Source organism: Amblyraja radiata, chromosome 7 (assembly GCF_010909765.2).
Source record: "Amblyraja radiata isolate CabotCenter1 chromosome 7, sAmbRad1.1.pri, whole genome shotgun sequence".
Classification (NCBI taxonomy): Eukaryota; Metazoa; Chordata; class Chondrichthyes; order Rajiformes; family Rajidae; genus Amblyraja; species Amblyraja radiata.
The window spans coordinates 73,788,123-73,812,976 of record NC_045962.1 but is presented as its reverse complement, the minus strand read 5'-3'; the positions used below and the strand labels follow the sequence as shown (position 1 = coordinate 73,812,976).

The following is a 24,854-nucleotide window of genomic DNA, read 5'->3' as shown; positions in this document are numbered from 1 at the left end:
CTCCACATTCACTCTATCTAGGCCTTTCGTTATTTGGTAGGATCCAATGAGAACCTTCCTCATCCTCCTAAACTCCAGCGAGTACATGCCCGGAATCATCAAACACTCCTTGTACGTTAATCCAATCATCCCTGGGATCATTCACGTCAACTTCCTCTGGAGCCGCTCTATCACCAGCAGAAACATATTCATATATGGGCCCCAATACTGCTCACAATATTCCAAATGTTTGGAGCTAACATTGTTCTTTTTTTTAGAACCGGTACCGTGATGTGGGTCGAAAATATCTCCCCAAGGGATACACCCTTTCAGCAGATATTCCATCCATAAAACATGCCAAGCATGTCGAACATAACCGCAGCGATGTAAGTATTGCAAATGTGGTAATGTCATATAGTTTTATTATACTCACCCCCAATGAATTTATCAATAAAGACTTCTATTTGACGTAATAAATAAAGATGGTTTAAAATATGTATAATGTTATCCTTTGTTACCAAATGTCTTTAGACAATATAAAAATAAAGATGTTAAAATAATTTTGGGTAAGAACTAATAAACATGAGTTTTGATTCTATTATCCTATAGAATCCAAAAAATTCAATAATCCTCTACCCACAGTTTTGCAGAATTAATACTAGATTGAATATGTGACAAATATTAAAGGCAAGGTTGCTCCAATCATGAAGACGATGGACCTGGATTTGCCTAACGAATGTGTGTTACTGTCAATTTGACCGAGTCAATGGACTGAAATATAAATGGAACATATGCTGTTTTGTTCAGTGCCACATGAGTAAACAGCATTCAGGATCATTTCCAGATGAAATTTTGGCAAATTAACTGAACTCTTCCACTGGACAGTGATTTATTTTTGGTGAAACAGACATATTCCCAGTTATGGGCACCCATCTAATATTGTCATGGTGTTGGCATTCACCTTGCTATCTCTTACAACATAAATGGCAGCTGTCATGTTAAGAAAGTGATTTTGTACAGTTATAAAATAGCAAGGAGTACAACATGGCTGCTTTTGGCATTTGAGCCCCTTGTTCTGACGTCGGGACACTTAAGAAAACAATACTCACTTGATGCTGCTCAAACTAACCAGAGGTGGCTTTTGGCGAGTGCATCTTTTGCGAAGATAATGTTACATTTAGCTCAATGACTATCCTGAAGGTGCCAAAGGGCGGGGGTGAGGAGTACCTGGGTGTCAGAATATATGGGGAGAAGGCAGGAGAATGGGGTTAGGAGGGAGAGATTGATCAGCCATGAGTGAATGGCTCCTAAAGGGTGGCTCATGAAATGGGAAATGACTCCAGGAAGATGGCTGACTGACCCTGGAGAGGGAAGCACAAAAATGCACAATTATTGAGACCCACTCCATTGCCATATCCCGCTGTTACGTTCCTGACTACTTGCTGCCAGAGTGATTGCTCCTACCAGGATCCCACTAATTTTCTGCTTTAGTTATGAAGAATAATTGGGAAAACCAATGTGGAAACAATTGTAAAGGTTAACCTTTAGGTTAGTGTGTAGGTTAGTGTTTGGGGATCGCTGGTCGGTGCGGACTCGGTGGGCCAAAGGGCCTGTTTCCGCACGGTATCTCCAAACTAAACTAATACTATACATTGCGACAGATATTTCTAGTCCTCTCTATTTTCCACGCTTAAATTATAATTAGGACGTATTTGTAAGCTGACAATCATTCAAAAGAAAAATTCATATTTATTTCTTCCAGCTGAAGTATAAAGAAGCTTATGAACATATGAAAGCTAGAGGATACACATTGATCCCTGAAACCATCAGCATCACAACAGCCAAGAGAGCAGATACAATTCTGAACCAGGTACTGTAGGCATGCTGTGTGCATAATGATCTTGATCAGCAAAAGTGAAAGTAATACATAAAACTTCTTTGCGTATCTAATACACTTGCTATTTTACCCTTGCACAGCGACTTTATCGATTAAATTATGAAACCCACAAAGATAAGATTCATCCCTCTCCTGACACTCCAGAAATTCGTCAAGTCAGAGCCACACAAGAGGCAGTCAGCGACGTAAGTTGATCAACTGAACATCGATTGCCTCAATAATTAAACCAAGTAGATTTACCTGGGGACACAATGAATTATATGACGTGACTTCTTGTTTTGCTTCAGCTATCGTATAAATCAGAGTACTTCAAACACAGAGGGGAGATGATTTCTCTTCCTATCACTCCTGAGCTGATCCATCACCGATATGTAGGTGAAATAACCAGTGATGTAAGTATCAAATCCCTTCTTTCTTCTTGGTGCACTTTGTTTAAACTTCTACCTTGATAATTGCTGGACAGTAACTAAGATTGTGACTATCCCGCAAATAGAATAAGTACAAGGAAGATCTTCAATGGCTGAAGGGCGCTGGATGCTTCCTGTATGATACTCCTGAAATGATCCGAGTGCGGGACTTCCACAAATACGTGGTAGGTTTTTTTTTTAAATGGAATCCATTTGTACTACCTGTCCCCGACTAGTACCAGGCACTTTGTTTGATTGAAAGATGCAGCATTGAAACATGCCCTTCAGGCCATCAATCACCCATTCACACTAGTTCTCCTCTACGCCACTTTTGCACCACACCCTGCACACCAGGGTTGTTTACAGAGGCCAATTAACCTGCAAATCTGCACATCTTTGCGATGTGAGAGGAAACACCCGGAGGAATCCCACGTAATCACAGGGTGATCGTGCAAACTCCACACAAACTACACCCGAGGTCAGGATCAAACACTGGTCTCTGCCACTGTGAGGCATCAATTCTACCAGCTGCACCTCATAGTACCGCACCATACCTTAAGTGAAGATAAAATTAATTGCCTTGTGATTTTACTATGTGGTATTACTGTAATGTAAACATTTCTGCTCCAAAATACCAATATGCCAAAGCAAAGGGCGGTCTCATTATTCAAATGAAACAAAATTATTAGAACTCTGCAACAAAGAAAGACTTAATTGTGCCAAACATGCCTGCTTTTGGAGCTAAATGTACATTTTGGTGCACAGGTTCAGTCTTGTGATGTCTAGAGGAGGGAGCAATTTATTCATGATAGATAGCACTAATTTGGCAAAATAGTATTTGTTGTAAATTATATTGAGATTCAGTTGTCGTGAGAGTGAGCAAACTAAATTTCAGCGACAGTGCACAATACACTGTATCTACAAGTTATACCACAAGGTTAACACAACCCGCTCAGGGTGAATCTCTAGTATAGTGTTGATCTTAAGTCAAATTGGAGGAAGATCTAGAAGTCAAGCAGTCACATTGTGTTATGGCTTTGTTGTGGTACTGAGAGCAAGCGCTACATACATCATTTTTTTGTTGTCTTTAGGTCCCTCATTATGATATGAAAGTGTTTCATGTAAAATATAAAATGCTGGTATTGTTCAGTACGTCACGGTTCACCTGTAAACTGAGAGAAGCAGAGATAATGTTTCAGTATGAAGGGCTTTTATTATTTCTTATATCAAATATAGTCCATGTATGTTAGGTTCATTTCATAAGTTATAAGCGCAGAATTAGGCCATTTGGCCCATCAAGTATACCGTCATTAAATCATGGCTGATCAATCATTCCCTTTCAACCCAGTTCTCCTGCCTTCTCCCCTTAACCCTTAACACCCATACCAATTAAGAATCTATCAATCCCATCTTCAAAATATCATTTGACTTGGCCTCCACAGACTTCTTTGGCAATTAATTCCACAGATTCACCAGCCTCTGGCCAAATAAATTCCTCCTCATCTCCTTTCTAAAGGTACATTCTTTTATTCTGAGGCTAGAGCCTCTGGTCCTAGACTCTCCCACAAGTGGAAATATCCTCTCCACATCCATGCTATCCAGACCTTTCACTATTCGCTATGCATTTAAACAAGTGATATTTCATGAATCATTGCTGTACCCAATGCAGTGAAAGAAATGAAAAATTAAACCATTTAAAAAAAATTCCCTTTGTATCTTTTTCAGAGTGGCTATGACAAAGTTGCCAAGAAAATGCTTGACAAACATACTCCTGTTCTTGATACTCCTGAATACAGACGTGTGACGGAATTGAAGACTCACCTGAGTAATGTAAGTATATAGCCTTTGGGCCGATTTATAGTGTTCAAATGAGAATGCAATCTGTTGCTATTTTTTAATGGCTTAAGTGTTGGCTTTTACTAGATACATGAAATTCTAGGATGGATAGAATTACTCTACAGGGCATATGGTTAAGAATAAGAGGTTCATTGGGGTTCTGAAGAATAATCTTTTTCACTCAAAGGGTTATTAAAATCTAAAACTCCCTGCTTAAGTGGTTTTTGCAATATGGTGCTTTCATATGTTCGGTAGTATCTCAACAAGCACTTTAATAGTGGGCCAAAGGCTATGTTTCTGTCCAATTCAATTCTATGATCGCTTTCCTCCTTTAAACCACAGAGCTATCAGAATTTAGTGGCAACTACAGAATATAAAGTTAATTGCAGACATGGAAAAGTCTTGGTTTGGTTACCCAAAATCCAAGGTTACATTATTACATGAGTTCTCGGAGCAGCATTAGGCCATTCGGCCCATCATTTCTACTCTGCTATTTATCTATCTTTTCCTTTCAACTACATTTTCCTGCCTCCTCCCCTTACCAATCAAGAATATATCAACCTCTGCCTTAAAAATATCCATTGGCTAGGCCTCCACAGCCTTCTGTGGCATTGAATTCCACAGATTCACCACCCTTTTACCAAAAGCCTTGTGTAATGGTGGCAGTGAGCATTAAGATGCCCACTATATGGCCAACATAGATTCTAGCACCGATGGGGTCTCTCATGTCAATGTTCTGAAGCTTGGCAGAGCTTCTCTGAAGATGTCCCCCATAAGGGCAGGTCGAGTGTTGGCCCTACAACTAATATTCCTAGTTAGTCAGGTTGGGTGCAATCCAACACCAGGGCCAGAGAGGTCGACAGCTTCATAGAGCTGTCTTAATGATGGCATCAAGAAAGGTTAACCAAAAGGATATGTCATTGAGCCTGAGATTCTTCAGACTTGATTTCAGCACTGCTGTAACCCACTGCTAACCCTGGGCTGCTCTAGGCGGACAAGCCAAGCATAGCTAACCCCATGCTCTTGACTGATAATTGGATGAACAGCATTTCCAGAGGAAATTGGGAATCCTTAAACCATAGATTTGACAACCTCACCTCAGCTATTCAGAAGAATGTCTCTTCAGGGAGAATATGTGGCCATTCAGTCACGGAGTCATAGAAAGATACAATGTGGAAACAAGCCCTTAGGCCCAACTTGCCCACACCAGCCAACATGTCCCAGCTACACTAGTCCCACCTGCCAGCGTTTGGCCCGTATCCCTCCAAACCTGTCCTATCCATGTACCTATCTAACCGTTTCTTAAATCTTGGGATCGTCCCTGCCCCAACTACCTCCTCTGGCAGCTTGTTCCATTCACCCACCACCTTTTGTGTGAAAAAGTTACCCCTCAGATTCCTATTAAATCTTTTCCCCTTCACTTTAAACCTATATCCTCTGGTCCTCGATTCACCCACTCAGGGCAAGTGACTGTGCATCTATCCGATCCATCCTCTCATGGTTTTATACACCTCTATAAGCTCACCTCTCATCCTTCTGCACTCCAAGGAATAGAGTCCCAGCCTAGTCAACCTCCTATAGCTCAGACCCTCTAGTCCTGGCAACATCCTCGTAAAACTTCTCTGTACCCTTTCCAGCTCGAGAACATCTTTCCTATAGCATGGTGCCCAGAACTGAACACAGGCCTCACTAAAGTCTTATACATCTGTCCTTCAATTCTATTCTGCCGTTCAATTAGATCCAGATTGAGCTGTCCCAAAGCATTATTTACCCGTCTTGGTACCATCTCCCCTTTAGATTTACCTAACATAAATCAGTCAGAGGAACTCAATCTGCTCCAGGTATGGGGATAATGTGTATCTATATTCATGACAAATTCAAGATGAGGATTAACTCCTCATAGAGATATAGTGTGAGTTTAGTCTGTGTTACACACTCAGCTGATCATGGATCTGAGAATGGATAAAACATAAGTCATGTCATTTAACACTGACTCTTTTCCTGCCAATTTTAGCTGGTGTACCGTGCAGAGGGGAACAAAGCTAAGACAAAATATACAACGATGCTTGGAACTATGGATCTCGACCGAGCTAAGCATGGCCAGCAGATTCAGAGTCAGGTATGTATCCTATACTTCCATTTGGGGCATCCGGTCTCCTATTTCCTACCGATTAGTTGGGAATATTCAATTGATATAACTGTAACCTTTGATGTCTGTTAGGATTCATGCTGCTGCTTTAAAGAACCATCACAGTTTAACTAGACTCCTTGATCCAGTTAGAGATATTTTACCCCAAAGAAGTAGATGCAACCCTGCTAAAGGAGATGAAAAGTTCAGCATCTGTATTGTGGATTAATCCTGGGGTTCTAGTGTGGTGGGATGAAGTAATGTAAACACTGAGCAAGACCTGCCAAGTGCCACTTGTTGCTACAGCCATTAATAATTCTGATTTATTTTTTCCACCAGTACTTGTATGTCGAATTGGCTACAAAGGAGAGACCGCATTATACTCCTCATGTACAATCCACATCTCTGGAACATGCCAAGCATGTCAAACATTTATCCAGTGGGGTAAGCAGTATGGCACGCAAAGAGTCACCTGGAATGCTTGCTGATGAACAGAAATATGCATCTTTTTTTAATTGATTTATTTAAAGAAATTAAGAAATTTACAAATCAAATTAACTTTATTGAAAAATTACAGAAATAAAGCTTATTGGCCAAGAGTTCCCACGTACTAGAAACATTGCACTCAGAATTGTATTAGTTCCACAAATCTGCTTATTTCTGGTGAACATTTTGTTATATCATCAAATATTAAAAATACACAGCACAATTGGGGAGCATTTAAAAACATGATTTAAAAATATATATTTTTTCCAATTAGAAGGAATTTCTTCGACAGACTGAAGTTTTAACAATTGATTTGTGATATGCTTTAAAAATAATTATAAATTACAAATGTTGAATCCACTGCTTGTGATTTTTATAAGACTGTTGGTAGTCAGCTCTTCAGTTATTTTATAGCAATAATATATTAAGGCATCGAACAATGAAATATTATTTTCAGAGCTTTCTCGAAAGCACAATTAGCAGAAAATGCCTTCATGATTAATTTGATCAGCAATATTGCCCTTATTCTATGGCAGGTCCCATAATATAAAAAATATTTTTAGGGCACTGTGCAAAGGTAATGCATAGGATTACAGATCAAATGCTGGAGAGAAGGAATAACATAAATGGTCTCCTTCAATGCCTATGGTTCACTGTAGATCAGCACAGAACACCACAGGAGATCATTTTTCCCTCTGGCTATCAAATTGTACAACTCCTCCCCCTTCTGTCGTGGGGTACACTGACTCCACTCCCCCCCCTCCCCCCACCCCCCCCCCCCCCATCTTTGCACATCCCCAATCCTGAACTTTCCACTCGTCACTTTAATTTTATGTTTCTTGTATCCTGTTGACTGTTGGCAAACCAATTTCCCTCCTGGGATAAATATTCTATCACATTGTATCGTATCGTAGGTCATAGAAAAGCAAGTTCTGTTTAAAGGCCGTTCGCACTTGAATTTCCTCTCTCCTTTGCAATGATCCTGCAGATTTTCTGGTGATTTTATTTTTAAAAGACAACTTCAGGGGTATTGAATCCCTCAGATTTCTATCCCAGAGGGTGGAGGATGCAGATTGCTGTAGAATTTACAGAGGAGGTGGAGTATGTTTTGAAGATCAGAGTATTGAGGGCTTTGGAGAGCTGGCACAGAGGAGTAGTCGCCTCTTCTGTGGCACAGAACAGCCATGATAGCATTAAATGGTGAGGCAGGCTTGAGGGGTCAAGGTCTACTCCAATTCATATTTCATTGTGTTTTCATCTTGTGTGTCTAATGTGTTTGTATGAAACTATTTAAGCAAGGAAGTTAACCAATATATCATCTCAAATTAATAAGAATTTTAATAATACATATCCCATGAATATCAATAATCAGTGAAAAGTTAATTATATTAAAAAAATAAGAAAATTACCTCTTTTTCGAGTTTTACGTTTCTAAGGGTCTCTCTTGATCACTCTTTCTCGCACTCACTATTCTATCTAACTCTCTTTACTTTTCTTCTTTTTAAAGTTTAAAATATGAAGTGGTACAGGAAATGTATTATGTTATTTTTGGCTTATATCACTGTAATGTACACTACTTCTAATTAAAAAATAAAAAAAAATTATACTTAAAAAAGAAAAATAAGTGATATTTTATTCTTCTGCACCTTTTCCTTCCTGGTAGATAAAATACAAGGAACAGTATGAAAACATGAAGAACAAATACATATCCATCCCAGACACACCAATGCTGTTGACATCTAAAAAGGCTTACAACATTGCCAGTGATGTATGTACTGAATTTTACATTTTTCACTGCAAGAGTAACTTTGTGTTCAACTGTGATTATCAAGTTATTAATTATGCAAACTCTTTCTCTTCATAGTTACGGTACAAGGAAGCATTTGAGCATTCTAAAGGACATTACTCTACAGTGAAGGATGCTCTGAACATTGTCTACCATCGCAAAGTCACGGATGATATCAGTGAGGTGCGTGGACATGCTTTGGAATAGATGGTGTGTTTGAATATTTTGTTTTGCGGAGGCCATATTGAAAAAAGTATGTTAAATGGAATAGGGGCCTATTTTGAAGAACAGTCTGAAGCAGGGTCTCGACCCGAAACGTCACCTATTCCTTCTCTTTAGAGATGCTCCCTATCCCGATGAGTTACTCCAGCTTTTTGTGTCTACCTATAGCCTGCGGCAGTAAAAAAAATTTCCCCCCCCATTGGAGAACTTTATATCAGCATTTAATTTCATGAGTGAGATCGGGCAATGACCTTGGAGAACTGTAAAGGCAAAACATCATTATATCCAGATATCACAGTGGGCATCCAACACATCATTGAATAGGTACTATCTGTTTGGGTCTGCTCGGATATTCCTTAAGACCATAAGACATTGGAGCAGAATTAGGCCAATAGCCCACCTAGTCTAAGCTGCCATTCAATCATGACTAATCTATTTTCCCTCCTCAACACCATTCTTCCCTCTCAACACCATTCTCCTGCCTTCTCCCAGTAACCTTTAAAGCCAGTTTGCCTTCTCGTGACATGATCGTAATGGAATAACAATAATCCACCTTTCATTTCCTCATGAGCCAAACTTAAACCAATGACAGCCATCATGGAATTTCAATATTGAATGATTTCCTCCAGTGTATCCCCCTTCCCCCCTTCATTGTTCTGTGATTGATTTTGTTTGAACTATCCAAGCTGTTTAGTTTTTCTTTAAAAAATAACCAGTCTTTGACATTCCTTCCTGTGGCTTGGCATTTGCCCCTTTGCCTATTTAATATTTTACTGCTTTTCAGTTAAGCTCTTTAAGGTGGTTTCTGTGTATAAGCACTCCATAGAACATACCTAACTGTCGGCCTTACAATGTTATCATTGTCATCTTCTCTATCATTGACGGAGACACAAATCATTCAGCCCATTAATTCTGCACCAACCATCATCCGCTATGCTAATCCTACATTAGTCCATTTTTTAAAATTCTCCTCTACATTCACGTCAAGTCCCTGCAGTCTGAGATCTGCAAAGTTATTTGTTAATCTTATTGGCTTATCAAAAGCATGCCGGAACATAAAGTTTGATCACCTTCTACATTTGGTCAAAATCTCAGCAAATTTACAGGTGGGAGTTATACTCAATTTACTGATCTTTCAAAACATTACGCACTGTACATCTTTACTTTAGATCGAACATAGAGCAGTATACCACATTAATTCAAGATATTGTTCCTATTGTTCCCTGAATCCAAGATCATCTCTTATCAATATGATCAGATATGATCATATTGAATGGCGGTGCAGGCTCGAAGGGCCGAATGGCCTACTCTTGCACCTATTTTCTATGTTTCTATCTATTTGCACACATTACTTATCACTCTTTTCCCTGCATATCAAAAAGCCTATCAAAAAGACTCTTAAATGCCACTATCATGTCTGCCACAATCATGGCAGTGCAATCCAGGCACTCGCCACTCTCTGTGTAAACAAAAAGTTAAATGTAATATTAAGGTTTGATTACTGCATCCAACAAATATGTGGTGTAGAATTATTAAATTGAGAGGAGTAGAGTAGATGAAATTAAAGCAAGCACTTCTGAGAATGTCAGTGCTGTTGGTGAGGTTTGTTGGAGTGAATTTGAAGGAAGGAACTGCAAACGTTGGTTTACACTGAAAATAGACAGAAAATGCTGGAGTAATTCAGTGGAACAGGCAGCATCTCTGGAGGGAAGGAATGGTTAACGTTTCGGGTCGAGACCCTTCTTCAGTCCAGACCAGATTGGAAACATCAGATTTTGTTCCTTATCCCGGAGCAAGTTGCTTCTTAACGGTTTGCTTTTCCCTGGTTAATGATATTTTCCTTGCATTCATCCTAGGTGAAATACAGGGAGAAGTACATCCAACAGCTCGGGCTGTGGAGGTCAATCGCTGATCTACCCGAGCATTTCCACCACCGAATTGTGACTGATGCGATCAGCAATGTGAGTCCTCTCATGTTTCACATGTTAGGTAACATCCAGAGCTGATAGTTAATCAGTCCTAAATGATGCACTCTTGGATAATATGAAAATTACTACTTGAAGTGGCAATAATTTCCAATTAAAGTATTCAAATTTTTGTGTTAGACCAATATTTACATTGACTACCTTGCCGTGCTTTACTTAAAGCAAAGGTTGGCGCTTGGAATATTATTTCATATTTCATTTGAGATGATTGGGGAGATATTTGTTCTCTTGATGCGTGAATATGATGAAATAAATGCAATTACATTTCAGAAGCAGAATTCAACATTCATACATGACTACATTTGACAAATACGACTGTAGATAGATTGCTATTCTGTTATGTTTGATTTCCCACATAACATTTGTCACCATAACTCAAATAGGCTTTAAAATCATCTTATGAGATTCATATCTATAAATCTTGAATGAATACATTTATTGGCCAAGTATTCACATACAAGGTATTTGCCTTGGTGCTCCGCCTGCAAGTGACGACATGACACACAGTGACAGTTAGGAATGACACATAAAACATTAAATCTTGAAGGAGTCTTATCTTTTTGCTTGATATAAAGTATAATGCATGCCATATCTTGTCTCTATCTTTCTGCTGAGGCTGTTGATTTCCCATGGGGTGTTGGGTTTTACTTTACATCCAAGAAATTATTACCAATTTACATTTGAAAGTGTATAATATTCATCTCTCCCCCTCTCCCCCTCTCCCCCTCTCCCCCCCTCCCCCAGAGCAAAGAGGTGAACCTGGATGACTTTTCTGGTCTTGCTCATTCTAATATGCCTATTGTTCTTCAGTTTGACCTGTATTTAAACTGATAAAATATGTATTCAAGGTGTCATTTTATGTGCAAGATCTGCCACACTTAGTAATAATGGTTACTTCTTATCAGGTTAAGTACAAGGAGGATTTGGAATGGTTGAAAGGAATTGGGTGCTATGCATGGGACACCCCTGACATGATGCTGGCAGCAACAAACAAAGTGCTCTACAGCCAGGTAGGGCATATCACTTGCCTAATATTGATATATTTACATGAACAAGTTGTTATGTGATGCTGTTATGATAAAACCGACAGGAATTCATATTCTTGTTCATTCTACTGTGAACTATTTTACTTCATCCATATCCTTCCAATTTTCACCTCCCTTCCAGGTTGACCAAAACTGAACACAATACTCTTAATGCAACCTCAACATCATCTTGTGTTAACTTCTTTAGTCAGAGGGCAGTTAATCTGTGAAGCCCATTGCCACAGAGGGCTGTGGAGGCCAAGTCAGTGGATATTTTTAAGCAGAGATAGACAAATTCTTGATTAGAACAGCTGTCGAGGGTTGTGGGGAGAAGGCAGGAAAATTGGATTAGGAGGCAGTGATCCACCATGATTGAGTGGCGGAGTAGACTCGATGGGCCGAATGGCCTAATTCTACTCCTATAACCTGTGAACTTGTACCACTGTAACATAACGTCCCAAGCCCTGACTGATGAAGGCCAGTATACTAAAAGCCTTCTTTACCACCCTATCTACTCGTGACGCCACTTTCGGGGAGCATTTGTAGAACAATTGTTGGTTGTCTATTTAGTAGTTGGCCCTAAACAGGTCTTTACCAAATATTTAATTCCCTCTGAGAATGTGGTGGTGAACCACCTCCTTAAACTACAGTAACTTTGTTGGTGAATTTGCCCTTGCAGTGCAGTTGCACTGGTGAGTTCCAAGATTTGGAGCCAGTGATAATCAAAGGAACAGTGGTAAGTTTCCAAATCAATCTGTAGGTGACTTGGTGGTGTTCACATTACTCTGCTGTCCTCTTCCTTTCTGGTAGTAGAGGGTGTGGGTGTGAGAGATATTGTTAGATAAGGTTAAGGCAAAGTTTTAGACGTGAGGAATTGAAGGATGTTAGTGTTGAACATGGACTAGATGACTTGTTTCTGGTTGCATGTGCTCTACAGTATAATTCTAATTGGAGTAACCGGATGGCATGCAGGCGTAGTATCTTTAACTATTTACCCCCATCTTGTCAAAACCTATTTATTTGAGGTTAGGAAACCCAACGTAGACTGGGGCTCAAACATACAATATTCCACACGTGTTGGACAGGCATTGCAGCAGCTTAATTATCAATTTGAACAGTCGAACCTGCAATGGCATGTGAATCTTTACATGTAAGCATCACCTACAGGTTGATTTAATTAGATGAACTTCAAATATCACTGCTTGTGGTCGAAGTGATATCCTTGTGATCAACATGATATCCTTGAAAAAGGAAAACAGGCTTTGTTGATACCAGGCAGAAAATACTTACTGATTTACAATTCGTATGATGAAGTATAAAACAAACCTTTCGTTTTATCGTTCTGCTGCATTGCATATTTCACAGGGCTGGTTACAAATTTACAATATCTTTTCTTGCAGAACAAATATCAGGAATCCGTCGGAAAGCTGAGAAACAACTTCAAATACACTGCAGACAGTCCACGCATGAGGCAGGCCAAGGAGGCAATGGCCATTCTGGATGAGGTTTGTGCAGTTGGGGAGAGGGTGCAGAGTCCAGAAGGCTAATTGATGTTTTCAATGACTAACGTATGATCCAAGGAACACATGCGGCCTCAGTGATTGAATCATTGAAGCCTAAAGAGTGCTGTTCAAATTACACCACCACTTTTTGATGTGAATTATTTGAGTTTTGAGGCCATCGAGTTTATTTTTGTCTTCTGAATTAAGTTGCCTCAAATAATTAACGGCAAATGCCATTAGCCTTTCTCGTCTTTGTGGGTTATATTTATGTCCTAACTGACTAGATTCTTTGTTTTGTGATTTTCGTCAACTGCTGCACAGAGGAAGCCAGGGGTTATTTTAAGGTAAAATCTCTAGTTAAAAAGAATGACATTTTCTCACCGCATTAGAAAAGTTGCACGTTTCCTTGAAGCTGTTCATTCAGTTTTGGTGGAACACTTTTGAAAGACTTTCCATGAATAAACTGTAGTGCTGAAATTATGATTGTTATCCCTCCATTTCTGCATATCCATGTGTCTGTCTAAAAGACACTGATATGCCTCTCCAGTACCTGTCTCCACCACCGTCCCTGGCAACACGTTCCAGGCACCCGCCACTTTCTGTGTAAGAAAAAAATGCTCCACACATCTCCTTTTAATTTTGCTGTTCTCACCTTAAAACTGTGCCCTCTAGTCTTTGACATTTCCCCCTTGGGGAAAAGGTGCCGACAATCTATCCTATCTATGCCTCTTATAAATATATAATACATGTATTAGGACAACCTTCTACCACTGCACCACAGAGAGCATATTAACGTATGGCATCTCTGTGTGGTATCTCAGCTGCACGGAGGTGGAGAGGAGAGCTCTTCAGCGCGTCGTCCACAGAGCGCAGAGGATTATTGGGACACAGCTACCAGCCTTGGAGGGCATCTACCACACACGGTGCCTCAGGAAGGCCGTCAGCATCCATAAAGACTCCTCACACCCTTGTAACGGACTGTTCGAACTACTTCCCTCCGGCAGACGTTACAGTGCCTTCTACGCCCGAACCTCCAGACTCAGAAACAGCTTTATTCCCAGAGCTATAGCGGCTCTGAACCGGCCGTGCTGAGTGCCCCCCATCCCCTCTGGACTGTCTCCCTCGGATGGTCACGTCGCACAGCTTATTTATTTATTTTATTTTTCTTTTACATCGGTTGGAAGCTGCAAACTAAATCTCGTTGCACTGATGTGCAATGACAATAAAATATATTATTATTATTATTATTATTATTATTATTATTATTATTATTATTATATTATTAAACTTCTGTCAGATCTCCTTACATGTCCCGAATTTCCAGAGAAATCAATCCTCTTTTGTCCAACCTCTCCATAAAGATAATACCTTCTGATCCAGGCAACATTCTGGTAAACCTCTACTGCAACATCTCCAACGTCTCCATATCCTTCCTATAATGGGGTAACCGGAAAGGCACACAATACACCCAAACCAAAGTCCTTTAAAGCTGCATCATCATGTCTCTTGATTCGCTTAATATCTGAAAAATATTCAGTTGTTTCTTGAATACTCTCAGCGACCTCTGCAGCCCCTGGGATAGAGAATTCCCAAAATTCACTCATTTTCCCTCATTTGATCCTGATTGACTGACCCCTGTTTATTTAGGACTGTGGCTACTAGTTGTGGTATAGGGTATTATTAAATCAGCATCCCCCCTGATAAACCCTTTCAAATTGCCTTTGGGCAACACAGTGGTGCAGCAGAAGAGTTGCTTCCTTACAGTGCCAGAGACCCGAGTTCGATCCCGACAACGTGTACTGTCTGTGCGGAGTGTGTACATTCTCCCTGTGACTGCGTGGGTTTTCTCTGAGTGCTCTGGTTTCCTCCCACACTCCAAAGACATGCAAGTTAATTGGCTTCTGTAAATTGCCCTTAGTGTGTAGGAAATAGAACTGGTGTACGGGTGATCAATGGTCGGTGTGGACTCAGTGGGCTGAAGGTCCCGTTTCCACGCTGTATCGCCAAACTAAAATCATTGTACATTCCAGTGTCATCGCCCCTCATTGTGCCTGAGTCCAAGATGATCTCAGAAACCTTCTAGTAAAATGTTCAGGCTGACTAAGCAGCAGGTACTTCTTGCATTTGGTTGCTGTCCCTGCATATTTGGTGGGCATTTAGTAGCCTGTGGGAACCTTGTCACAATGAAGGAATGACAGATTTCTAGGTAGTTTCATTTGCATTATTTAACATAACATCATCATTTGATTGCATACGCATCTTTTTGACAGAAAACATACAAGTCCAATGCCTTGCTGAATCTGAGACAAGGATGCAATGAACTTATGCGTCCCGACATGCTGACCGCCATGTACAACACTGTCTCAGGGAGCCAGGTAAAGCTGCCTAGTGTTTTCCATTAGCTTGCTTGCTCTTGATCATTGGTTGGTCTCAAACTGATACATTGATGTTTTAGTTAGTTACTTTTGATTAATAATTTAACACTAGTTTAATTAGTTAAGAAATCTTTTGTTGGAAAAATATTTTAAATAAGCAACTGTAATTTTCAGTTATACAACTGAAATAATTTTAAAAGACTTCCCTAATAATCAAAGCACTTTTCAAATTATCTTGATATCTTTTAACTCCTCTTAGTTTACATAGATGGGATGGGTTTAGAGGGATATGGATCAAATGCAGGCAGGTGGGACTAGTGTATCTGCGACATTTTGGCCGGTGAGGGCAGGTTGGGACGTAGGGCCTGTTTCCACACTGTATCACTCTATCATTCTATGACTCTGACCATGGTAATGAACCAACAATTCTTTTAAAATATTGTCTGCGTGTGTTTTTAAATTATTTCCAATTCCCTTCAACCTTTTATCAATGGATCAGATTTTGTCGTGTTATGGCATCTTGGCATAACTAGTTAATTATATATTCTGCCGTATGTTTAGGTTTAAAACAAAATGTTCTCCAGTGTTGTAGAAAGTCCAAGCTAATAATGACTTTTGCAATGCAAAGGGATCTAGCAGCTAGCAGGTCACGGGACAGAATATCCTTAATGTGATATTAGAATTGAGAAAGAAAAAAGGCAATGATAGATAAAAACATAATATGTTCAGTGTCAAACTAAGCACAAAAGAGAAAGTACAAATAAAAGATTAGAGAGGGACACAAGAAAGTAAGACAAATAAGAGTAAGAAGTGACATTACATTTTGTTTAAATAATTCACAATATGAAATAATAAAACACTGTAATTCATAGCTTCCGTGAAAGAAAAATCAATTGGTAATGATTAACAATTAGCGTCCTAAATTTTCTGTGCTGAGTTTTAGAGAGAATTCATGCAGCAATTGTCACAAAAATCCGTGGGAGGTTAAGAACAAGATGCTTTCTTCATGTAGCCAAGAAAGGAACAGAGTGAGTCAGGCTACTTCATTATCAATAGATTATCACATCCATACCACAACTTTCTTGCCTCATTCCTCGTTAATAAACTGATGCATTTTCCACCAAAATCTGGTCCATTGGCTTTGAGGTCATTGTATTTCTACATTAACTCTGTGCTCCCATCCATGCAGTGGAACTATAAGAAGGAATATGAAAAGACGAAAGACAAACACACATCCATTTTGGACACTCCCAGCAACATCCGAACGAAGAAAGTGACAAATATCATCAGTGATGTGAGTTGTTTTGAATGCAATAAATATGGCTCTTTCATGCTTAAATAATAATTACTTAAATAAAGACAGAAAACGAGAAGCAGAAAATAGCTTTCCAGCTGCAAGAATTCTACTTACAGGGTTATAGATTGCTGTTATTTAATTGCAGAGGCAAAGTAGTGTTGTTAATATCTGCAGTTAGTTTCGTTTAGTTTATTGTTAGGTGTACCGAGGTACAATGAAAAACTTTTGTTGCACGCTATCCAGTCGGCAGAAAGACGATATATGATTATAATCGACCCATTTATAGATACATGATAAGGGAACACGTTTTAGTGCAAGGTAAAGCCAGCAAAGTCCGATCAAGGATAATCCGAGGGTCACCGATGAGCTAGATAGTAATTCAGCACTGCCAACCCTTGGCACTGTCTCTATTTACAATATTATCATCGCTTCTTCTGCAGTTGGCAGAAGTCATTCTTGTTATTAAAGTAACAGTTAATATTGTGGGGCCAAACCATTTTATCACTAATAATAAATAGATATTTTTCATCTTTATTACCAATGAAATTATATTTTCAACAATGTCTGTTTTGCATGATTATAATTTGTTTTTTAAATCTGCAAATTACTGGTAATTAGAGGGAAAAACACTTTGGATATTCACAATTAAATGAATGTATTATTTTCCACAACGGGAAAAATATTGATAATACCTCACTGAATTTCGACAGGCTAGAACAAAGGAGGAGGTCTAACCACTGAATTATAGTAAGGCTTACTGCAATTCAGATAAAGAAGTTGCATACTCACAATAATTTTATTTTAAAACTCACCATTTATTTTTGCATTTACAGATAAAATATAAACTGGAGCACAACCAGAATAAATCCAAGGGGTATACATCTATCCATGATACACCAATGCTGCTACACATGCAGAAAGTGAAGGACAGAAGCAGCGTTGTAAGTATCTGCCACACTTAGTCACTGGTTGTATTTATTTTGTGCCTGCAGATTAAATGATACCCTGTGAGATGTAGATTTATGCAGCTCTGACGTTAGCTCTCCTCAAATACAATCTCCTTAATCTTCCAATTATTATTGAGAAATGACTGGGTTTGCACCTTAATTGTCCAATAAACTCACCACAGAACATTAATTAAATAATATGGTGCACTCTGATCACCTCCTTTTACAACGCTCGTTAGCTCATTGCAAATCTTTCTTGCAGAGTCAGTAAATAATGATCCAAGCCTGTGTGGAATGAGCTTCCAGTGGAAGTGGTGGAGGCAGGTTCGATTTTATCATTTAAAAATAAATTGGATAGGTATATGGATGGGAAGGAATGGAGGATGGGACTAGGGGAAAATAAGTGTTCGGCACGGACTTGTAGGGCCGAGATGGCCTGTTTCCGTGCTGTAATTGTTATATGGTTATATGGTTATAAGCCTGGCTAGAATGGGACTCAAAAGTCTTTTGCATCTTAATTTGCTGCTTCGAGCCACAAGGTATCCATGACCCTGATCAGCGAGTTTTCAGGAATTACATATAAAATGTTGAATCTCTGAACAAGAAATGGCTCTTTGCAAGAAAGAGACTTCACAGACAATCAGCGGGAGTGTTCAGCTGGTGTTCATTAAAATTAATCATAACATTGAATTCACATATACAGCTTATACATTTTTATCCCTAACTTTCTGTGATGAGTTTAATGGGCAATTAAGATGCAAATCTTGCAATTTCACAGGCACAATGAGGAAATTAAAAGAAGGTTTTATTTTCGTGGAAGTAAAGGCAGCATAAATCTACCAGACTTTTTAAACTCGTGGCATATCACTTAATCTGCTAACAGCGCTGTTTGGCGTTCTGAAGAACGACACTGGGGTTTCCAACAGATCTTTATTCAAAAGTTCGATTTCCAGAATACAGGGTCTTCAAACACGTCTGCCCACAACGGTGGTCAGCGCTGAACTGATGCATGCAAGTAAAAACCGCGTGAAACAAGCGGCCCCTCCCGAGTCACGTGACCGCAGCTTCCAAACCCCGGGTTCGATTTCTGCGTACGCCAGCAGGCGCCGCTACAGCTATCCGATTTGTTGATCGGTAATGGTGTCTATTGTGAACACGGTGTTAGTTTTCCAGGAGGATTTAGCCAAATATATTTTGCTGTATGAAGTGATGAAAATTCAGAATGATTTTCTGTGATAGGTCAGCCCATTACACTATACCCTATACAGTAAATTAAATTAGATTTTTACTTCAACAAGCTATCCCGAATATGGAAGTTATTTTTCAAGAAATGCCTGTTAATGCTGCTTAGCTAGTTAAAGACTTCTGCAATGATTCAATGTTTTCATGACACTTTATTGTCACATGTACCTGGTACAGTGAATTGCCTTGTTTTGCATACAACCCAGTAAAATTATTCAACAGACCTCACCTAGGCAGTACACAAGAGTCTCCACGTTTCTGGTGTTAACTAGTTACAAAAATTCACAGAACAGTCCTATCTTCTGCCTGCCATTGGGTCCCCTCTTCATTTTCACTCTTGGTGGCGTTTGTGGCCCTCCTTGCTCTCGATGGTCCACCTTGCGCACAACGGTCCACCTTGCTCTCGATGCTTCCCCTCGCTCTTGGCTGCTCCCCCTCGCTCTAGCCATTTGTTCGCCGATCCTGTCGACGCTGGTGCCTAGGGGTCGAATTAGGAGTCTGCATTGGGCGAGCCGGGCCTACTTCCGTCCTCGGTGAGCAAGTTCTCAGTCCGCAGCGGGCCTGCTGGTGGTCTTGGCTCAGACCGCCAGGGTACTCCCAGTGCGTAGCTCTCACTGGGATACAAGTAGATCAAATTCAGTATCCCACATAGAGATACTATACAGAATAATAGGGAGGAAAGTGAATATCGTTCTCTTCATTTGTGCATTCACTGCAGGATGAGCATTTATTGACCATCCCAGCATATGCTCCCCCTATCACTTCATTCACCTTTATCAGCGTAATCTTCTGTTGTTATCTAGCTTTTCTTGAATTATTTACACTCTTGTTTTGGCAGCGATAATTTATCAACTTCTGTTACTTTTTGGGAGAATCTATAAAAGGGGGCATCAACTTTCATTGTTTTAGAAAGTGCAACTAAATCAGAATTGTTAATGTTAACAATTGCAGTCTGGTTCAGGTTTTACCTTGAAGATAGACACAAAATGCTGGAGTAACTCAGCGGGACAGGCATGGTATTGTACGGTAGTTAATCTGTCACATGTACCGAGGAACACTGAAATTCATTTTTGTATACAGTTCAGTGCAAGTATCACCATATTTAAGCATCTCTGGAGAGAAGGAATGGATGACGTTTCAGGTCGAGACTCTTCTTCAGACCTGATTCCTTTTCTCCAGAGATGCTGTATGTCCCGCTGAGTTACTCCAGCTTTTTGTGTCTATCTTCAGTGTAAACCAGCATCTGCAGTTCCTTCCTACACATCGAGTTTCACCTTCAGCATTCTTTAAATAAAATTGTCAACTTTCTTTCATATAACCATGTTTCCTTTTGCCGTAATTCCATTTGTACTTTAAAGTGCAGTACTTTTTACCTCCTTTGCACAATTGACTGGGCATCCCAAAAGCCAGTGAGATTGGCCAGAGGTCTATATCAGCATCTTGAAAATAACAAACAGATTCTCAAAGCAGAATGGATGAAAAAGGGTCTTGACCCAAAACATCACCAATTCCTTCTCTCCATAGATGCTGCCTCACCCGCTGAGTTTCTCCAGCATTTTGTGTCTTCCTTTGATTTTACCAGCATCTGCAGTTCTTTCTCAAGCAGAATGAATGATGTTGGTTGACATTTATTGCCGATATTGTATTTTATTGGTAACAAAATATCATTTTCTAGCTCGGCTTTCAGAGGTATTTTATTAGGAGTTATTTTTTATTAAATTGAAAAATTCAAGACCTGTTTGTAGCGAATAATTGAAAGGTCAGCCTTTGTAGGAATGTACATGTGGATTACAGCAAGCGCCAATGTTTGCTTGTTTGCCAGCTATCTACTTGAGGTGAATCCTTGGTAAACACAGTGGCATGGAGTGGTGGTGCTGCTAAAGCTGCTGTTTCACAGCCACAGAGACTGTGGTTCAATCCTGTCCTCAGGTGCTGTCTGTGTGGAGTTTATACAAGCACCCTGTGACCAGGTGGGTTCCAGGTTTTCTCCCATATCCCACAGACGTGTGGGTTTGTAGATTAATTTGCCTCTGTAAAACAATAGGCAATAGGAGTAGGCCATTTGGCCCTTCGAGCCAGCACCGCCATTCAATGTGATCATGGCTGATCATCCCCAATCAGTACCCCGTTCCTGCCTTCTCCCCATATCCCTTGACTCCGCTATTTTTAAGAGCCCTATCTAGCTCTCTCTGGAAAGCATCCAGAGAACCCGCCTCCACCGCCCTCTGATGCAGACAATTCCACAGATTCACCACTCTCTGTGAGAAAAAGTGTTTCCTCATCTCCGTTTTAAATGGCTTACTCCTTATTCTTAAACTGTGCCCCCTGGTTCTGGACTCCCCCAACATCGGGAACATGTTTCCTGCCTCTAGCGTGTCCGAACCCTTAACAATCAAAAACAAGAAATTGCACCCATAAAGTGTAAAAGGCAGATATGTAAGAGGGATAACACAGAGCTAGTGTGACCAGGTGATCAATGGTTGCCGTGGACTCCGTGGGCCGAAGGGCCTGTTTCCATTCTATATCTCTAAACTAAGCAAAAGGCCTCTTCAAAACATGACATTAGAATTCTTGCGATTAACATAATTTTACATATTTTTCTTTGTGCACAGATGAAATACAGAGAACTATATGAAAAGAACAAATCTCAAATCAACGTTGGTGCTGATGCCTTTGAGATTAAAGCTGCCAAGAGTGCATACAAGAACACGACTAATGTAGGTGTCATTAACATTTTCTGACTTAGAAGAAAAAAGATTTCTGTTTATATTGAGTCTTCCACAATCCTAAACATCTGAAAGCTCTTTCTAGCCAAAGATGCGTTTTGAAATAAAGTCAGTGTAGCATCACAGGGTGAAACAGAGGTAGCGTGATAGAGCAGGACTTAGTGCAGGACTTAGTGCTGCTGCCTCACAGCAGCAGGGGCCTGGCTTTGATGCTCAAATATTGTCTCACTGGGGTTTGCATGACCCCTTAGATTCTTGCTGAGTTCTGCTGTTGCTTCCCACATCACAAAGATGTATTGGTAAGTGAATCAGTCAGTATAAATTACCACCAGTGTGGGTAAGTGACCAAACTGAGGAACCGAGGAAGAAGTGTGAAAAATAATAAGTTGCATGGCGGCAGGGAAACAAGAGGGGAAATCAGATCAATACAATTTCTCTTCTAGGTCCAAATGAACCCAATGGGCTGAATTGGGACTCATTCCCAGTCATTATAAGTATAATAAACAATATCAATGTGGCACATGCCTCGAATAAAACCATAATTGCCTTTACATCAGCAGAGACTGCAAAGATGCTTATGTTTTCTGGACATCCTTTGCTTATGGAGAGAAAAAAGATTGGATTTTTAGAGTACTTAAACAAAGCTACAGTATGTGCTTGGCAAGAAATCAATATCAATGTTGCGTTGTCTGGGCTAAAAACCTCACAAAACATGATATTTTGGGGGTGGATGTTAGGCAAAGGTCTGATGCGAATCCATGTAGTGTAGAGTTAAGTCAGGCATGGTGTTCCCAACCCTGACTGTTTCTGAAGGCCAGTATCCGGGCCTTCATTATCACCATTATCTGTGCAGAAATGTTGTGGGATCTGTAGGCTTCTCACTATTTCCTAGGGCCCCCTACTATTCACTATTTATCATATCCTATAGAACATACCTATAAGTATGTTCTATCCATATTAGACCTTCCTTGCACTTATCAGAAATAAATTCTATCTGCTTTGCTCCATCCCATTCACCAGCCGATCAAGATTGTTGTCTATCTTGTACTATCCTTCTAACTATCAACAATAACGCTAAATTGCATATCATCTGCATACTTACTAATCATACCCCTACTTTCACATCTAGATTGTTTATCGATATGACAAACATTAAGAGTCTCCACTTCAACTCCTGTGTTACACCATGGTTACAGGTTTCCTTACCATAAGCAAGCCTCAGTCATCACCCTCTACCTATTACCAAGCCAACCCTAGATCAACTTACCTTGATTCCATGGGCTCTAACATTTTGGACCACCATGTTGACAATAGCCTTCCTGATGACCATGTAGACATTTAGAAACAAAACAATCAAATATTCAAAGATATATATAAACATTCAATACTATATAAATTACAGACCAGTGGTGGAGAGTCAAATTTATTGCCAGTGAACCGGAACAAGTATCTGGATTTCATTGGGTGCCAGATTGGAGCACATAATGAAATTATAAGGGGTAGGGGAGGATCCATGGTTGGGTGAGAGGTAAATGGGTCAGGAGAGATGTTAGATAAAGGATCAGCTAGTAATGTTGGGGAATGGAGAGCATTGATCAGCAGTCAGGGTTAGGGTCATTGTTAGCGAGGGTGCAGGTGTTGGAAAGGTGTGGTCGACAGTAGGGAATATGGAAGCTTGCCTGAGCTGAGCAGCAGTTTTTATTGTATCATGTGCTTGGATATCCACTTATTTGCCGGTTTGATCTGCAGCTTGATTATAAGAAGAAATATGAGGCTACCAAGGCGAAATGGATATGGACTATAGACAGACCGGACTTTATACAGGCATACAAGGCTTCACAGCAGCAGAGCGAGGTATGTGGAAGATTGAACAACTCCGCATGGTGCTTTGCGCACATTAACAGACGATGCATATGCACGTCTTTTCAAAAACTCACATATTTCTTTCCTGGTGAGTTTGTCTCCTGATTCAGCTGGAAATGCAGGACCATGGAAGAGATTGAACACAATTTAAAAAAAAAAAATCCTTAAACCAATAATTTTGTTTGTTCCCATCATCTTGCAATAATAAAATGTGGCTGCAGGCGAATTTATCATAGGCATGTCAAAATAAAAACAGCAGTGCACAATACCAAAGATTTATGACTGGCTGCCCATTTTAAACATTTGAGTTCTTCCCAGTGGGAAAACAACTGATGTAAGAAATCTATAAGAATCTATCACAAGAAATTTAGATCAAACTTTTCAGAGGCTCAAAGATGTGACAACATGTGCCTTAGCTGAAGTAATGACTATAATAATGTACAATAGTATCACTGCTGTCAATGTCTATTTGCTAATTCAAACCGTTTATTGTTTGCGATAGGTGGACTACAAATATGACAGAGAAAATCTGAAGGGTTGCAAAATCTCTGTGCCAATACTCGGGGACAAGAACATGATATTAGCTGTAGAGAATACAGATTTGGCCAGTGGAGTAAGTGTTGATTTGCATATTTTGACATGCATGGTCTTTCACGGTTGCAATGATTACAACGGTTCTCTATTTGTCACATGTACCCAAGGTAGGGAGAAATTCATTTTTGTATACAGTTTAGTACAGGCATCATTATACATTAGCACTTAGATAAATCTCATGTAGGCATCTCATATACAGTATAAGTGTATAGCAGTAGTATACTGAGATAGTATACAGTTACCAGATTTGGTGCCATATTCAAGTCTCAGTTGTTGTACGTGCAGGGTTCTTGACCTGACCCCGGAGGTCCGTAGCCTTGACAGCGTTGCAGGGAATGGAGGGATATGGATCATATGCAGACAGAGGAGATTAGTTTCAACTTGGTGTCATGTTCAGCACAGATAGTGTGGACCGAAGGGTCTGTTTCTGTGCCTAACTGTTCTATGTTCAAAGTAATTTACTTTACACCTTCCAAGTAGAATACATTTTTGGCAAGATAGAGTCACACAGCATGGAACCAGACCCTTTGGCCCAACATACTCATGCTGGCCAACAT

At 39.9% G+C, this 24,854-nt stretch overlaps 1 protein-coding gene across 50 annotated transcripts in view; it reads left to right on the top strand.

Moving 5' to 3' along the window:
- The window catches only part of neb (nebulin), a 224,129-nt gene that overhangs the window by 140,983 nt on the left and 58,292 nt on the right, over positions 1-24,854 (top strand). For all 50 annotated transcript variants that reach the window (XM_033024768.1, XM_033024762.1, XM_033024753.1 and 47 more), the window contains 19 exons: positions 258-365; positions 1,742-1,849; positions 1,957-2,061; positions 2,164-2,268; positions 2,370-2,468; positions 4,009-4,113; positions 6,134-6,238; positions 6,587-6,691; positions 8,397-8,501; positions 8,598-8,702; positions 10,598-10,702; positions 11,632-11,736; positions 13,152-13,256; positions 15,524-15,628; positions 16,818-16,922; positions 17,759-17,866; positions 21,727-21,831; positions 23,590-23,694; positions 24,206-24,316. In XM_033024768.1, the coding sequence (XP_032880659.1) occupies positions 258-365; positions 1,742-1,849; positions 1,957-2,061; positions 2,164-2,268; positions 2,370-2,468; positions 4,009-4,113; positions 6,134-6,238; positions 6,587-6,691; positions 8,397-8,501; positions 8,598-8,702; positions 10,598-10,702; positions 11,632-11,736; positions 13,152-13,256; positions 15,524-15,628; positions 16,818-16,922; positions 17,759-17,866; positions 21,727-21,831; positions 23,590-23,694; positions 24,206-24,316 (2,004 nt within the window). The remainder of the gene's footprint in view (positions 1-257; positions 366-1,741; positions 1,850-1,956; positions 2,062-2,163; positions 2,269-2,369; positions 2,469-4,008; positions 4,114-6,133; positions 6,239-6,586; positions 6,692-8,396; positions 8,502-8,597; positions 8,703-10,597; positions 10,703-11,631; positions 11,737-13,151; positions 13,257-15,523; positions 15,629-16,817; positions 16,923-17,758; positions 17,867-21,726; positions 21,832-23,589; positions 23,695-24,205; positions 24,317-24,854) is intronic.